At 38.1% G+C, this 15272-nt stretch overlaps 1 protein-coding gene across 2 annotated transcripts in view; it reads left to right on the forward strand.

Annotated features, from left to right (window-relative positions):
• The window catches only part of cemip2 (cell migration inducing hyaluronidase 2), a 38162-nt gene that overhangs the window by 1634 nt on the left and 21256 nt on the right, over positions 1–15272 (forward strand). For both annotated transcript variants that reach the window (XM_051671580.1, XM_051671590.1), the window contains exons 2-4: positions 32–391; positions 3243–3383; positions 3737–4304. In XM_051671580.1, the coding sequence (XP_051527540.1) occupies positions 61–391; positions 3243–3383; positions 3737–4304 (1040 nt within the window). In that variant the 5' untranslated portion in view covers positions 32–60. The remainder of the gene's footprint in view (positions 1–31; positions 392–3242; positions 3384–3736; positions 4305–15272) is intronic.

The raw sequence follows: 15272 nt of genomic DNA on the forward strand, positions 1-15272 counted from the left end.
TATTTTACACATGTTTTTTGTTTTTATTTAGTCTTGTAGAACGTGGCAGACTGTTATACCATGCAGGTGAATGATGGCCCCAGCAGTCACCCCATTTTCGTGGCTCCTGTCAATGTAAATGCTCAGCGATCATCAGGATATGTTCCAGGCAGGATTGTTCCAGTTCGTGCTCCGCCCCCAGCAAACGCTCCTCCACCGCCCCCACTGAAGCCCCCAGCCCCACCCCCTGCACGACCTTCGGTTTTTAACCTGTCGGAAGATGAGACCAGGAGGGAACGTACCCAGAACCAAAAGAGGAAGAACACTTATATCTGTACTGGCATCTTCTTTGTGGTTTTCCTCCTGATTCTTATACTCGTCCTCAGTCTTACCTCCAAAGATGTTTTAGATGGTAAGACACAATCACCTTGTGTGTGTACAAATGTGTGTGGTTGCTTGTGTCTATTAGTTCTGTTAACTCTCAGTCTGAAGGTGAGTTAAGCCTGCTCTGTGTCTGCTCAAAATCCAGTTTAAAAGACACAATGCTTCATGAAAGCCAGACTAAATTATGCCTTCTCTGACCCACCTTAGCCTAGTATCAAAGGCAGTTCTGATGCTGCTTTGGTTCTCTGTAAATAAAACGCAGCATCAGAGCAGCCTTAAACGTTGTTGTTGTCAAAATAGAGCATATACACTGCCTGGCTAAAAAAAAAAAAAAAAAAGTTGCAGTTTGGATTTAAATAAGCAGATACTTAAGAGCCTATGACTGGATCATTATTGCAGTGATATGTAGCAACAGTTATTTTAACCCTAACTGATGCAGTGTGTAGCTTCTCATTTCTTAAACAACCATGTCGGAATACGTATCCCGTGGTTGTGGAAAAGATGTTACTGTGTTTCAGAAGGGGCAAATTACTGGCCTGCATCAAGCAAAGAAAACAACCAAATCACTGGAATTGGGTTAAGAACTGTCCAACGCATTATTAAACCTGGAGGGATAGTGGTGAACTGCCAGCTCTGCGGAAGAAATATGGTCGGAAAAAAATCTTGAATGATCATGATCGGAGATCACTAAAACGTTTGGTGAAGTCACGTCGTAAAAAACGTCAGTAGAACTCACGGCTATGTTTAATAGTGAAAGTAAGAGCATTTCCACACACACAATGCGACAAGAACTTACAGGATTGGGACTAAACAGCTGTGTACCCACAGGAAAGCCAATTGTTAGTGAGGTTAATCGGGAAAAAAACAACTTCAATTTGCTAGGGAGCATGAAGACTGTGGCGCAATGGAAAAAGGTGATGTGGTCTGATGAGTCCAGATTTAATCTAATCCAAAGCGATGGGCGTGTCAGAGTAAGAAGGGAAGTGCATGAAGCGATTCACCCGTCATGCATGGTGCCCACTGTACAAGCCTCTGGAGGCAGTGTTATGATCAGGGGTTGCTTCAGTTGGTCAGGTCTAGGCTCAGCAACGTAATGCAGCAATAAAATTAAGTCAGGTGAACACCTGAATGTACTGAATGACCAGGATATCCCATCAATTGATTTTTTTTCTTCCCTGAATGCACGGGCATATTCCAGGACAACAATGCCAAGAGTCATCAGGCTTAGATCGTGAAAGAGTGGTTCAAGGAGCACGAGGAATCATTTTCACACATGAATTGGCCACAACAGAGTTCTGATCTTAACCCCATTGAAAGTCTTTGGGATGTGCTGAAGAAGAATTTATGGAGTGGTTCGATTCTCCCGTGATCAATACAAGATCTCGGCCAAAAATGTATGCAACTCTGGACGGAAATAAATGTTGTGTCATTACATAAGGTTGTCAAAACAATGCCACACTGGAATCAAAGCTAAAGGCGGTCCAATTAAATATTAGAGTATGCAACTTTTTTTTTTGGCCAGGCAGTGTGTAGGGATGTAGGGATATGATTTTATTTTTTTATTATTTTTTTTGGCAAAAACTGATACCGATTTAAAAAAAAAAAAAAACTATAGGCTATATTTTGCCACTTACCTTATTTTGTCATCAGATCACTGTTTTACTTAGGAATTATGCTTTTAAAATGTACAAAGAGGTACAAAAGCTTTTTTACTGTGTTAACAATAAATAATTTTCATTGAACATGGATTGGATCTGTTGAACACTGGCTAAAATTTAAAAAAGAGCCACAATGAAAGATAAATAGTAGATAAAAAGATACAAAAATAACTAAATATGATAACATGATGATTTCTATGACTTTTTTTATTTTGTACATGAACATTACAAATTCATACTATGCATATGTTGGGTAAATTGCATAGAAATGTCAAATATATCACGAAAAAATTAAAAGTTTTAACCAAAGGAATTCTGTATTATAGTGGTATAATGGATAATGCCGTCCAGACTGCTAGAGGGTGCCGCTTGCTCACACAGTGCTGACTGAAGCACTGAATGCAGACTATATTTTAAAATGCAGCCTTTTAAAGTTTAGTAATCACGCAAGGCCAAATTGCAATTTCAGTCTTAATTCAGTCAATCATGCAGCATTAATAGATAGCATACTGATGTCTCAGACGTCAAAGTCGGCTGGTTTCAAAGCATTTTAAATGGTTTTCCTCATCATGAAGCCTATAGTCAAGTGCAGCTTTCACAACTGTCACGTCTGTTTTTCCAGATTAATGTGAGAATGAGGGAATACAAATTTAATTGTATATGTTGTTAGGAGTGCCAACCCTTCTACATATTGTGGCTATTATTATTTCTGGATTGACATTTGAATTCACAGATATATTACAAAGTCTGTTACTAATTAATTATAAATAAACCATTGGTTTTTCAGATAGGCATTTTCATGCTTCTAACCGATATGCAGATGCTTTTAATTTGGTCAATAATTGGCTGATAAATCGGTGCATCCCTAATTTTATATTTCTATAATTATAATTTTATTAGTGGTCGACCAATATGGGGTTTTTAATGGCCGATGCCTATATCCAGAGAGCAGGGAGGCCGACAGGCAGATATAATGCCAATATATCAAACAATATAATATAGTAGTAAATGACATACATTTGTATAGAAAACTATTGAAAAACAGTGCAGATGGAAACAAAATTTCAATCTGTGTGAACGGACCGAAAGTCTAAGCCATTTTTGATGTTGATAAAATGTCAAACCTTCCCACACAGCCATAGCATTCCTATCTGTCCATTGTTTGCCGTTGTCTTGTATGCACGTTTTTCCACACTATTGTTTTTTTTTTTTTTTTTGTAGAGAACTGCCCTCATCACAACCCTGCACTGCGGACCTGGAACCCAGGTCATGATCCCAAAAAAGTGGTTGTGGTACGTAGTGGTGAGCATTATTGCTTGGCTTCATCTACCACCCTGTACTCAATCACCATCCAGTCTGGAGGTAAGATCATTTGTCCACTGTAGGCCTTATAGTCAGAGAAGCTTGGCGCAGTGCCCTAAAACATTTTGAACAGTCCATAGACCTTAATCAGAGTAGATGGCATACAGTTTTTCACGATTGAAAAGAAGGCTAGTAATGAGTAATTGGCGCGCTGTCCATTCAATGGGTTATACTATCTAAATGTCCACAGTTACTTGTAATTATCATAACCCATGGTTTCCATTTTTGTTGTCAACTGGATTTATTTTGTTTACTTTTAATGTTACATCATCGTCTGTATGAGAGTGCATTCTAGAACTTTATTAAGGTGCAGTGTCTTCTTTTTTTGCTGACAGTTTTGCATTTTATTTAAGGTTCGGTTGTCTTTGCCGATGATAAAGTCGGCTCCAAAAACATTACACTACGAACGCGCCACATTTTGATTGAAGATGGTGGTGCTCTCCATATAGGGGCTCCAAAATGCCGCTATCGCTCCCTGGCCACCATCACCCTGGTTGGCCGCTTGGACGAGACCTCTGTGGCTGAGGTTCCCGGGATGGGACGCAAATTTTTGGGTGTGAATGGCGGAGGTACTCTGGAGCTCCACGGATCAGAGAGGCTCTCCTGGACCCTCCTCACTCGCACTCTACCCTCTTCAGGTCTGGCTACCGGTGGCTACGCCTTCCAGAAGAACTTCAGCCGTGGAATTAACCTGCGGGTAGTTGATCAGGATACGGCTCAAGTGCTGTACACAGATCGTTTTGATACACATGAGTCTCATGATCATAGTAAGAGGCTGAGTGACCTGCTGAAGTCTCTGCCTCGAGGACGCATTGTTGCACTGGCCATCGGAGATTCTGCGGTGAAGAGCCTACTGGATGAAACCAAGAGGACCATCCAGGATCTTCTAGGCAGCAACCACGTCAACGATCTCAAATACAGGTGAATAAAGGTGGAAACCATGTGAAATAGCACAGAATCTCAAATTGAGAAATTATATGCTAAGGAATTTTTTATATAAAGATGGATGCCCACAGTGAAAAGGTATAGGGCTGTAAAGCTGTTTGTAGATCTAAAACCCAAAAGCGAATTGGCATTTTTGAGCCATGGATTCCCTCAAGTGAAATAAAGTCTGCGGTTAACATTAAGGCCCCGATATACTTCCGTAAAATTTCATATTCATTCTTCTTTCAAGGAAAAAAAAAAAATTAAAAACAGCTTTGCAACAGTATACTGTTTACGAACATTCAGACACTGGTCACACCACTGTGGGAGGCTTTTAGAAGTACATTTAAATATAGATTCAAGCGACTGTTGTCAGGGGCCAAACACATATGGGGAGATGACCAAAATAATCAAATTTGACAGAAAAGAACCTGTGGATGCTGTGGACAGCTATTTTGGTATGACATTTCACCTGCTTTGAGCACAGTTGTTATTAAGTTATAGCGGCCACTAGCATTAAAAATTTATAAAACTCGCCGTGTTACCTCAGTGTTCTTTTGTCCATGTATACAAATTTTAAGTTTGAAAATTGCGCTCACAAGATGTAGGCTAATTAGTCATTATAGGCCATGCCCAAAACATATTTGCATAATTTTTTGCTTGAGCAAAAACATGAATTAGCTATTTATACTGCCACCGTGTGGCCGATTGTCACAAAAAATGCTATGTGACTTCGAGTTGACACCCTGCTTGTGTATAGTAATTTCCATAACCCTCGGCCATTCCCAATATGAGTTATAAGGTGCCGAAATTAGATTGGCCATTGGCGGACAATTTTGTTCATTTGTCTAATCGACAGAATATGTTATCATTTGAACCAAAGAAGATGCATATTTAATTTGAACTTTGTAGCTCAAACGACTGTAAAATTATGACTAATAAAAAATTAGTTGTAGCGCCCCCTAGGGGTAGAATTGTATGAAACTTTGCTTTTAAACGTCCTGTTGACCATGTGTACCGAGTTTGGTTACGTTTGGAGTTTGCATTGAATAGATATTGATCAATTACTCAAATCGATAATTTTTTGTCATGGGGGTTTGTAGATTGTATATACCAAATTGCGTGCTGATTGGACTAACGGTCTAGGAGGAGTTAGAAAAAGTAGGTTTTTCAAAAAATTCAAAATAGCGGAAAAAATTATAGACTGAAATTAAATCAGATATATTGTACATTTTGTAGGGCTTGACTCAAGGAATCAGAGGAAAAATTTCAATTCTAGCCCTTATGGTTGCAGAGATATGAGCCAACATTAGGGCTGCACGATTATAGCAAAAATCATAATTGTCGATTATTGCCCTTGATATTGTAATTGTGATTATTAATGGCGATTAAAATATTAAATTACTGTGACGTCACAAAGCAAGCAACCATGCGGTTCTTCAGAGTAGCAGATATCAATAGTGGATATGAGCTGCGCTCCAGTTTCTTTTAAACATCTTTTAAGCATTAAATATTGTAATAATGTTTGTCAATGTTAGGCCAAATAAAAAGTACTGCTTAAATTATTAGTCCACGTACAGTAAATATGACATATTCAATATTCAAACGTATTAACAGCCGATTTAAATTGACCAAGTTACTTACTGTGTTCAATAAGCCCTTTAGAGGTGAGACAGAGGACCATTCATCCCATTAGATATTCAGTGGTGATCTTGTTCATGTAAGATCATCGTTAGATCATTTTTGCCCTCAGTGGTTGCACTTTGGAAATTAAAAACAGTCATTTGCGATCGGAGTTTGTGCGACTCGTGAAAATATTAAATCTACTAATACAAGCTGAATGGCAAATGGGTCTTATTAGAGCAGATGCGATAACAATGACAGTGATTCCTAAAATATGCTATTCATGCCATATTCTTTATGTTGGCTACACCTCCAAAACAAACATAGAACAGTTAAGCTGAATTACTTTATTGCTATTTTAAACAAATCAAATTCACATTGGCCTACTTATTAACATGGCAAAACAAAACTGTTATTACATTTTTAATAAATTGTACACAGAAATCGAGCAACGCAACAAACTCTCCCATTACAATGACTGCTGTCACTCACTCCGCGCAAAGTTCTGCACTCTTGCGAATGCTCTCATTAAAAACAAAGCTGTCTAATCAGCATAATAAATCAAATATTTACACCGCGTCTATGCCTTGATTAGAACAGGAGTGTTTTAGTTTTGTCGTGTTGCTCATTTGCAGTGTATTTAACATCTACGTTCAAAGCGAGTGGTGCAGTATGCAATGAATCCAAATCTTGTTCTACAGCTTCTTTTCAAGTGTCAGGTGATGTTTCTTCAGTATACATTTTCATGTGCCACCGCAAACAGAGGTGGAACATAAAGAAAGCATCTTGGTATTCAGACGGTTTAAAACTTGCGCATTAGGATCAGCTGTCATTACTCATAGGATGGAGGACTAATTTAAGCGACTCTGATTTGCCATTGCCATTTCGTTGCAAAACGGACATGTTAGTTATTGGTTAGAATACTCAACTGCTGCAAAAACACGTTGTAAATAGAAACCATTGACGCAACAGGAGCAGACTTAAACTGAACGCTGTAATCGTCAATTTTCACGATTACATAATTGTGGCAGCCGTAATCGTAATCGCGATTAGTTTTTCGATTAATTGTGCAGCTCTAGCCAAAATGTAAAAGTGTTTATTATAGCGCCACCTAGGGTCAGATGTTTGTGTGCCTGAGTAGTGTTGGGGGGCGGGAATTTGGGATCAACCTGCAAAGTTTGGTGTCTCCACGACTTATGGTCTCTGACGCCCACACACTTTTAGGGCAGAAAAAAGAAATCAGTACAATTACAATAGGGCCAATTACACTCTGTTATTGAAATTTATGATGACACTGATACTATTGCAAAGATGAGTGTATAAAAGTGTTAATGTGCAGAATAAAGACAAAAGAATGATGATAGAGGTATATCTTACTTTGGCAGAATGGCTTTCACTGCAGAAGGCACAGTAGTAAATGGGCACTTCAAAGTATTTGAATAGATTTGATTCCTTTGGTAGACTAATAAAGCAAAACAAAAATCGCATGACATGGTCTTGGAAAATGTCTCTAAGCAAACTATTTTTAATATATAAATTTGCACCAGCTCACTAATAACTCTACACCCTGTTGTGTTCACATTGATTTTGACTGACAAAACAGTATAAATAAAATCAGTTGTTTGCCTCAAGGTAGGTGGAGCTCTAGGTCACACCTACCGATGACATGGACCAATGGCAGTAAGAAGGTTTTTAGAAGCCGGTAAGAAGTTTTCCGAAAAGTTCGCCCCAGTGAGTGCAGCGAATGCAAAAACACAATATTTTTGGCCAGATTTTGTTCTAAATGACGTCACACCCGTTCGTTCTTCGATTTCGTAGGAAGTACTGTATATCTGGGCCTTTACTTAACCACAGACCAAAAAGACTTTGCCTTTTTGTTCTACCACATAAATTATACTCAGTCAAACCTCAAACAAGGATTTTGTAACTGTTGTGTGCTTTGAAAATGGTTGGTATGGCTCAACAGCTCTGTTGCCATAGTTTTTTAATCTGTTTGGAGGATGGCTAATTGCACAGAAAGCTGAAGACCTACTACTGTAGGTAAGTGTTAGAGTCCAGTCCAGAAAGGACACTGAACAGGGTAGAGTAATACACTGAGAGAAATTGCTTCAAATTTCATAGCAAACGTCATTGTGCAAATAATTTTTTTTATAGCTGCAAAATGAATCACTGGAGGGTGGTTGCAGGAAATAAGCTCTTTCCAATCTGATGCGTGTTTGCATTGATAGTTCAGAGTAGAGCTTTGAAGTTACTGTGAATGGGAACAGAATGTGTCCTGTTGTTCTAAAACCATTTTCCAGTCCCCAGCCCAAACTGGTGACTAACAACTGAAACGCACAGTCAGCATACATTGTGTGACGTTTACAAGTTCCAATCATGCAATGACATAAACTGTAGCTTACATCTAGCACATTGTTATTAACTGAAATATATATAGCAAATATATTCAGTTTCAGATTTATTTGGAATGTTGACTTTTAAAACCTTATCACTCTTGGGGTTAACTAAAGTACCTATCTGGTTGGTTGTTCTACAGAAACGCATTTTAAGGAAGCCTCCCTGTGTTTTGGATGGAAGAATTCCTGCAGGAAAACCTGCTGAAGACCTATTTCCAGTATTTGTGTAAAAAAGAGCTGACTTGTGCATCTGTGTGTTTCTAGTTTAGGGGTAATACACTGGTCCTTTATAGAGTTCAAAGCCAAACCAACCAGATTTTGTGTCTCTTCAGGTTACATGGAGAGGTATGCTTGTGGTTTATTTCTAACCTGCCAAAAATATTCTAAATAAATGACCCAACTTCAATGAAGGATTTAGTGTCAATATAGAAGTACTTTTTGTAGGTTCCTCCAGACATACTACTATAACAGTCCACTGCAAAGGCACTTGTGTGAAACATTCTCTCCCCAGTCCAAGAGACATGGAAATTTGGAAAATATGCATGTTTATTTTAATGTTCAAGCTGTAGGATGTGTCTCTAGACACATTAGCTTGGCCAGTTCTAATCAAATGCACTGAATCAAATGTCTTGGTTTGAAAACTCCTAATTGTGTTTTCTATTACATAACTAGACCTGAAACGCAAAGAAAAAGCATATTGTCTGGTCTATGTAAATATGTGTCTGTCTGCTGACTGTTGTGCCATTATGTGGTTTAAAGTGATACCGATGGGGAAGGATATGGACTTACGTAGGTGTGACAGGATAACCGACTTATATTTGCACATTCTGAGAGCTAAGTTTGACACACAAATCCTTACCCCAACAAACTCCTACCCTATACCAGTCAGACTCACCAAGTCTCTGATGAAAATATGTAAACTTGGCAGCTCCCTTTGCAAAAACAGAAGAATCTGGCACAATTTGAATGAAACCTTGCGCAACATTGACCAGGCTTTCCAAGTCTACCCTCCCGCTCCCCATAGGAACTCCAGAGGGGGTGCATTGCACATATCTTTGATACATTGATAAGCCTATTGTTGGATGGTGATGAATTTGACATATGAGTTCTGCCAATCTCAGCCTGACTAGGAGGCAAATTACTAGAAGTTGAGGTATGAAATTGTATTGCTTAATCATGTATTGTAAAGTATGGCTGCGCTGGCAGCATTGCATCATTGAGCAAGGCACTTAACCCCATGTTGCTCCAGGGGGGTTTGTCACTATGAAAAGTGTACTTATGGATAAAAAAAAGCATGGGTTATACGACAGAAAAGACCTTTGTGCCTTTAGAGTCACTGAGTAGATCCTGGGTGGTTCCTTTCTTGCTACTGAAGTGGAGAAGAATCTTTGATAATTGTAAGGCTGTTGTGGAAAATGGTTTATTCTTGTGGAAAATGGTGTATTTGTATGGTTTTCAGCAGGTTTTGACAAATTGTTATGGAACCATGGAAATGATTGCAGGGCTCAACAGTAAGGTGTTTTTCGCTGGCCAGATTGAGCCAGTAGATTTACTTGTCATGCCAACATTTTCCATGGCCCCACCACAAAAAAGTTCTAATTTATTTTAATTTAATTTTAAATATCACCAGTCACATTTTCAACAACCTCATCTATGTCTGCTAACTAGATAGATATATGGAAACAGGGGCTGTTCTCACTGAATGTGTTAGCATCCAAATGTACTGTTTTTCAATTGCTTTCCAATGCAGACACGCACTAGACAGACATCTTTGATTGTTGCACCGTGTCTTTTTTTACTTCAGCGTCTCATGCAGGAGCCATTTGTGTTTGTTTTTTTTTTTTTTTTTGTTTTTTAGACACCATGTCAAGTTAAAAACAACTTTAACTGTTAAAAATGCATCTCAGGACCCCTGTATTTGTAGCTTTGCTTCTTAAGAGCAAGGACGCTTTCGAGTTAAAAGGCCCCTATGCTGGCTCTGCGTCATTCAGTCATTGCTGCCCTTTTTAACTTTGGAAAAATGTCCCATGATCAGGGTCCGAAATTATCACCCACCAAGCGCCAAATGCGAGTAAATTTCCTTTTTGACCGGTGAAGTTCACAATGTCACATACCATTCTGGCGGGTGCTTGTAAAATAATGTAACATGTTCCAGTTTTGTGCTCAAGTGGGCTCTGTAGGCCTACAACCAGTAATGTTGCAGGTGTTTACATAGAACGGTCATCATTAGCTAGCACTGTTGCTCATGTCCACACCGTCCATTATCTCTTCCACATGAGTGAACTGACACTTTCCTGAGAAATTCCCACACATAAATACACACCCCATAAAACTCGCCCTTTAAACTGCATTGAATTTGATCTTTAAATTGCAAGAATACAGTTTGCAAATATGATTTGATTTATTTAGAGGCAACTTGCAAAAATAAATAATGTGCAACTTCTAAATACAAATATTTTTAAAGAGATACTGGACGGCTGCTCTCAGTTAGCAGTAAATCTAGAAGCAAGATAATGGCAATGTTTAGGAGCATTCATGTGATTGGGGTGAAGAGAAGACCATTTTTGTATTTCCAGTGGATGTGCGAGTAAGTTTTAATAACCCACCACCACACATACAAATTGTCTGGTAATGATTGCATTATAATACAGGAACTGAATGATTTTCATGACGTTCGGTTTCATTATTGGTTCCAACCTTCCGGCGATGCGGACAGAAAATTGGAGTAAAATACTCAAGTGTTTCCTGTACTGTCACTAAGCACCGCAGCAACCCTCACTTCTTCTATGTATCCCTGCATTCCAAATGGGATAAATCATCTTCGGAAAGGCACTTTGAAGGGTAAACAATCATGATAGTTAAGCTGTAAGATCACTTCTAACAGAATTTTTTAAAAATTACTTAAAAGGTGAGTTCCAAATGACCATTATTTTTGAGCTCCACACCTTTTAGCCCTCCAAAGCTCTCACAATGGATGGTAAAGTCTTTGAAGGGAATAGGGCATAGGGATGATCACTACTGAATGGAACGCACCCTATATTTATCACGAGACATGAAGCTCTACCAGAGTAGACCGATTCCCAATCAAATTACTCTTTTGAGCCGGTTCTTTTGAATCTAAAGCATGAGACATAACACATGACTGTGTACTCTTGATTCCCAAAGAAAGTATTCTTTTGAGGCGTTTTTTTTTTTTTGTGGAAATCAACAACTACAGTGCTATCAGTGTTGTCCAGTTCCCAAATGTACAACTATGAGCCGGCTCTTTTTAGTGAATCGAAGAATCAGTTGGAGCTGACTGAATTAACTCACTCCAAATAAACCAAGAACTCTAACTGTGTTATGTGTACTTAAGGCTCATGAGACTTACAGTTGAAGTCCGAAGTTTACATACACTTAGGTTGAAGTCATTAAAACTAATTTTTTTAACCACTCCACAGATTTCATATTAGCAAACTATAGTTTTGGCAAGTCATTTATGACATCTGCTTTATTCATGATACAAGTAATTTTTCCAACAATTGTTTAAGACAGTTTACAGTTTGTTTTAACTTTTAATTGACTATCACAATTCCAGTGGGGCAGAAGTTTACATTCACTAAGTTAACTGTGCCTTTAAGCAGCTTGGAAAATTCCAGAAAATTATGTTAAGCCTTTAGGCAATTAGCCAATTAGCTTCTGATTGGCTGATTGGAGTCAAATGGAGGTGTACCTGTGGATTTATTTTAAGGCCTACCTTCAAACTCAGAAATCAAAATCAAAAATCTCAAAATCAAAAGAAATCAGCCAAGACCTCAGAAAAAACAATCGTGGACCTCCACAAGTCTGGCTCATCCTTGGGAGCAATTTCCAAATGCCTGAAGGTACCATGTTCATCTGTACAAACAATAGTACGCAAGTTTAAATACCATGGGACCACGCATTCGTCATATTGCTCAGGAAAGAGACGCATTCCGTCTCCTAGAGATGAATGTAGTTTGGTGCGAAAAGTGCAAATCGATCCCAGAACAACAGTAAAGGACCTAGTGAAGATGCTGGAGGAAACAGGTAGACAAGTATCTATATCCACAGTAAAACGTGTCCTATATCGACATAACCTGAGGCTGCTCAGCAAGGAAGAAGCCACTGCTCCAAAAACGCCATAAAAAAGCCAGACTACAGTTAGCAAGTGCACATGAGGACAAAGATCTTACTTTTTGGAGAAATGTCCTTTGGTCTGATGAAACAAAAATTGAACTGTTTGGCCATAATGACCATCGTTATGTTTGGAGAAAAAAAGAGTGAGGCTTGCAAGCCAAAGATCACCATCCCAACTGTGAAGCATGGGGGTGGCAGCATCATGTTGTGGGGGTGCTTTGCTGCAGGAGGGACTGATGCACTTCACAAAATAGAAGGCATCACGAGGAAGGAAAATGATGTGGATTTATTGAAGCAACATCTCAAGACATCAGCCAGGAAGTTAAAGCTTGGTTGCAAATGGGACTTCCAAATGGACGATGACCCCAAACATACCTCCAAAGTTGTGGCAAAATGGCTTAAGGACAACAAAGTCAAGGTATTGGAGTGGCCATCACAAAGCCCTGACCTCAATCCAATAGAAAATTTGTGGGCAGAACTGAAAAAGTGTGTGCGAGCAAGGAGGCTTACAAACCTGACTCAGTTACACCAGTTCTGTCTGGAGGAATGGGCCAAAATTCCTGCAACTTATTGTGAGAAGCTAGTAGAAGGCTACCCAAAACACCCAAGTTAAACAATTTCAAGGCAATGCTACCAAATACTAACAAAGTGTATGTAAACTTCTGACCCACTGGGAATGTGATGAAAGAAATTATAGCTGAAATAAATAATTCTCTCTACTATTATTCTGTCATTTCACATTCTTAAAATAAAGTAGTGACCGTAACTGACCTAAGACAGGGAATGTTTTCTACGATTAAATGTAAGGAATTGTGAAAAACTGAGTTTAAATGTATTTGGCTAAGGTGTATGTAAACATCTGATTTCAACTGTTTGAGAGTTTCTTACTAGTTGTTCATATGACAACATGTAGTTTAAAATACAAATTTAGTTTTGTTGTAATAAGGAAATAATCAGAAAAGTAATTCTATAAGGACTATCTGGCAATTAAATATTTCATAAATGATAAAATAAAACAATACAATTCTTAAAAAAAAAAAAAAAAAAACACTGTTTAATTTTAAACATGCTTACAGTATTGTTCATTTGTCCCTCATGTCTGTAAAATCCACTTGTAAAATGCAATTAAAAAATTGTCTGGTAAGAAATTTGACTGGCTGCTGCTGGTGGGCAAAAAAGTACATTTCGGACCATGCCCGTGATTGTTGATGAAAGTCTTTAATGTTTTGGTGCTAAACAAACAGAGGGCACAGAATTACTATTGTTTGATTGTGGAAGGTGTTAAAAGTGCAGGGAATGGGAGTTAATTTAGTGATGATTCACTCTAATGATATAGGAAATTGTCAGTAATAGAAAGAGAATGAAAAAGATAAGCCAGATTCCCATGTTGGTCAGCCGAAATGGTTATTTGGGAAAAAGATTTATTCAGAGATATTAACTTGCAAAAAGTTACATAAATCATGAAAAATGATTTGTGGTGTCTGGCCATCGTAGACCACACAACAGCTAAGCATATACAAACAATCCTTTTTAGATTAGCCTACACTTTTCATCCTATGGTCACTGAATGCACATAAGATTGCCTTATTGGTCTCCATGTGGGTAGTTATTCCCTCTGTTTAACCACAAAGATTTTATTAACCTGCTGTAAACTGAAGTGAACCACACATCTTAATGGGAAAAAGTTCAGTGAGACACTATTTTCCAAACCTCTAGAGACTTGTGTGATTGAGTCTTGGCCTTTAAATCCCATATGCGTCAGTATAACAAATAACAGTTATGACATAGTGTCTGTTAAGAGGTTGCAGCACTTTCATCACAGTGGAAGTATTAATGCAACCACAGAAGAAGGTATGACAGGCAGTAGCTCCTGAGCCTGCTGAGGCAACATATTTAGCCATTACATTTTTTTTATTTTCACCTTCTTTTTTCCACTCCCCTAAATTCCATCCTTTTTAAAGCTAAATGTTGCCTAATGGGGAGAAAGGACACGTGGCTGTATTTTTCATTGGGGAAACAAACATGAATTAATACTAGAATGAAAGGATCAAAACAATCATTATAATTATCTGTTTTGGATAGTGAACTTTTTGAAGATTCAGACTGTACACAGACTGTTTTCAGATCTGGCTGATGACTTCCTGTAAACCCAGCTGTGTGAAATTGCAATTCTGGATTTTGATTGCATAATTATCATAAAATAATGTCAAAGAAATTGAATTGCCCTCAGTTGAGTAAGGCCCCAAAATAAAGGTAATTGAGAATAATTAACATAATTATAAATATAATATATAGTTCTATTAAACATTATAATTCAAATACATTACATATTGTGGCAACAGACCAGTAAAGCATTTAGACAATACAAAAAGTGACTTTAAAAGTAAAAAAACAAAATTGTTTTATTTCCATATCAGTAAACATTGAAGTTTGGATGTTTAAAAAGTGCACATGGTACCAAAATTCTCAGTAGGTTACATTCTGCCAACAAGACCAGTGTTAGCTTACAGGTGTGAATTTCTCTTTTGGCATTGTTGCGGATGAACTCAAGTTTAGCCAACAGTTCCTAGAAATTTGAATTTCATGTAGGGAAAAAAAATCGACATTTGCTTTGAGTATAAATGCATTTTCTTGTCAACCCTCTTGGATGTTTTGTTACACTGGCTGTATGTATAAACACTGGCTGTTTCTTATATTTGTCATACTCATCTGAATTGGAGTGATGCCTTTGTGCCTTCCTCTAAATCTGTGTTTGTGCCATATATTTTTAGCCCGTGCTTTCTGTTTTCTTTTCTCTAATCCTGCATTC

Source organism: Myxocyprinus asiaticus, chromosome 3 (assembly GCF_019703515.2).
Source record: "Myxocyprinus asiaticus isolate MX2 ecotype Aquarium Trade chromosome 3, UBuf_Myxa_2, whole genome shotgun sequence".
NCBI classification, from domain to species: domain Eukaryota; kingdom Metazoa; phylum Chordata; class Actinopteri; order Cypriniformes; family Catostomidae; genus Myxocyprinus; species Myxocyprinus asiaticus.